The following is a 2,574-nucleotide window of genomic DNA, read 5'->3' as shown; positions in this document are numbered from 1 at the left end:
GAAAGAAAAATGCCAAACACAAGGTTGTGTACCAACATAAAATTGACAATAGTGGTGTCCCAACTAGCCTGCACGCATCTCAATTGTTCCATCCCATCGGGTACCTGCTACTCCCACCAACATAGGTACCAGGTAATTTCATCAAGTTATCGACTACAAATATCGCTTTCAAACCCGAATTGACTCATCAGAAAAAGACTTGTACTTCACAAAGATTCAACAGCAATCACAACACAAATGGAACTTGAAAAATCTAGTTTACTAGTAGAGTGTACTGTACAAACTACAAAGCCACATGGAAATCTTTTTTTTGCAATACAAGCTTCATCCACAAGGAGAGAGCTTAGTGACATTATTACCAACTCCTAGAATGTAGACAAATATCATCCGACGACATCCAAAAATACGAAAGCTCGAGAAGCACACAACACTAAAGAACCCTCATACAAACTCAAAGCGCATGAGTAGCCTCGCGGAATTATATTTCTCACCTTTTCTGTTACAGAGTGGAACTGTGTGTATACCAGGTTTCAGCTCCGAAACAGGTATACATGTTTGGCCAGCAAAATCGTCCTTTTCTGACATGTCGTATTCGTGTACTTCAATTCGCAGCAAAGCTAATTCGGGTACAGTCAGTGGGAAGGTAAATTCTTCATCCCAAACCGGCGTCCATATGTCCTCTTTAGTCTTTGTCTTCTTCATTATCTCATCAGCAGGTACTCCAGCTATCCCAACCTGTAAACAAAGGCGGATTCATGATTTAAATTTGATGCGTTCAACCTTTAAGGGTGTGTTCGGTATGAAGGAACATGTTTTTCAAAAAATGTTTTCTAGAAAATAAGTGGGTTTCTTACTTGTTTTCTTGTGTTTGGTAGGTAAGCAATAATTATTATCCTGAAAGCATTTGTATATAATTTAGATAAATACTATGGGAGGTGGGCGGGGGAAGTAGGGGTGTCAGATGGTGGAGAGGAGGGCTATGGGGAGTGGGGTAAAGATGAGCTGTGTTGGAGGGTGGGAAGGACACAATTGAGGTAGAATATCGTTAGTAGGGCTTGTTTTCCTTCCCTTCATTAGGGAACTCGTTTTCCTCATTTTTAAGAAACTTGTTTTCCAAAATATTTAACCAACCGTACACGGGCAAACCCTAAGTTCTTATCAAGAATCTGTTGCACTTCTAAAATTATGGATTCGAAAATTCATTACAACCAGTTTCTTGAGTTGGCAATGCAATTTGACGAGCTTTTCTCATGCCCTTGCATGTTAAGGTTTAAATTTTAAGGACATCATCAAAACAGTGAAAGAAGGAAACAATGGTGTCTATGAAAGAACACAGTCAGCTTACCCTTGTGTAGAAATCCGGGGGCGAATACAAATCAAAGTGAGTTTGCTTAAAATCTAAATGCCATCCATCTCCCATATATACTTTCACCTGTCCAATAATGAGAACATAAGTACTCGCACGCATTAAATGATGTTGTATTCACACAGTCATTTGCTTACCTTTAAGGTTTTCTTAACTGGCAACTTTGCTTTAGGATCAAAAACTTCATTATTAGGACCAACACTCAGTAAGAAATCAGGCTTTTTAACATAACCACAGCCTCCATTTGCCTTGAACATCCCGTGCATCAACCATAGTGCTCTACCGTATCCCTGTCACAGTCGTTAATACATGATTCTCTTCAGTTAGAAATCTACAGAAGTTCCAATATGATTCTCTTCAGTAAAATTTGTAAATATCTGTTCAAATGTGATAAGCTGATAGCAAGTTTGAAATATAGCACGCATACATAAAAAACATTAGTGAAGATAGAATCGCTAGTGTTAGAATAGAAATATGTATATATTCCTACTTAGAATAGGAAGAAGAATAGGAATAGGAATCCTAGTTAGAAAAGGATTTCAATGTATATGTATTGTCTATAAATAGGGTCTCAATGTAACAATTTAGATACACAATTCAATATTATTTTTCCCATATATTTCTCACATGGTATCAGAGCATTGGTGAGAAACTTCAAGTCACCGTGTCAAATTCCGGCGACGACGGTTGGGACTGATTTGTGTCATCTTTCGTTCTGAAGGTGTAGTGCGAAAGACAACACCATCACGAGGCTCGGGAAGCTCAGGCGACCGAACCCCAAGAATTTCCACCGGAAAACAACCCCCCACGCACCCCTACACTCCGTTCGAAGGTGGAAATTTTCCGGCGAGATCTGTTCACGCGCCGGCGCATAAGCACTGCTCCGGTCATCTTTTTTTCGAGCTGTTTTCTTCTGTTGGGGTCGCCCAGTATTTCCGACCAGAACCCATTCAGTTGTCTCTAGATCCGATCACCGGAATTAGGGTTCCGGTGATTTTCAGGCAGTTTCCGGCAAGTTCCCGGCGAAATCACAAATTTTAGGCCACTGTGGGTAGATTCCGGCAGTTTCCAGCGAGTTTCTTACTCTTTTCAAGTCAAATTTCGAAAAAATGTCTTTCGGGTGTGATGTTTTTGGCTCCAAAAATATGGGGATTGGAAGTTCAAGCCTTACAATCACTTCAGAACCATTAATGGGAAGTTCAAACTAT

General features: G+C 40.0%; 1 protein-coding gene across 1 annotated transcript in view; it reads right to left on the bottom strand.

The window, feature by feature from the left end:
* Positions 1-215: 215 nt before the first annotated feature.
* Positions 216-2,574, bottom strand: part of LOC102596402 (phosphoinositide phospholipase C 4-like) — a 12,839-nt gene continuing 10,480 nt past the window's right edge. The window contains exons 7-9 of the mRNA XM_006343986.2: positions 1,504-1,656; positions 1,346-1,432; positions 216-735 (exon numbers count right to left, since the gene is read on the bottom strand). Of these exons, the coding sequence (XP_006344048.1) occupies positions 442-735; positions 1,346-1,432; positions 1,504-1,656 (534 nt within the window). The 3' untranslated portion in view covers positions 216-441. The remainder of the gene's footprint in view (positions 736-1,345; positions 1,433-1,503; positions 1,657-2,574) is intronic.

The sequence above is a fragment of the Solanum tuberosum genome, unplaced genomic scaffold (genome assembly GCF_000226075.1).
Source record: "Solanum tuberosum cultivar DM 1-3 516 R44 unplaced genomic scaffold, SolTub_3.0 scf00052, whole genome shotgun sequence".
In the NCBI taxonomy this organism is placed as follows: Eukaryota; Viridiplantae; Streptophyta; class Magnoliopsida; order Solanales; family Solanaceae; genus Solanum; species Solanum tuberosum.
This window is presented reverse-complemented; position numbering and strand designations above follow the sequence as displayed.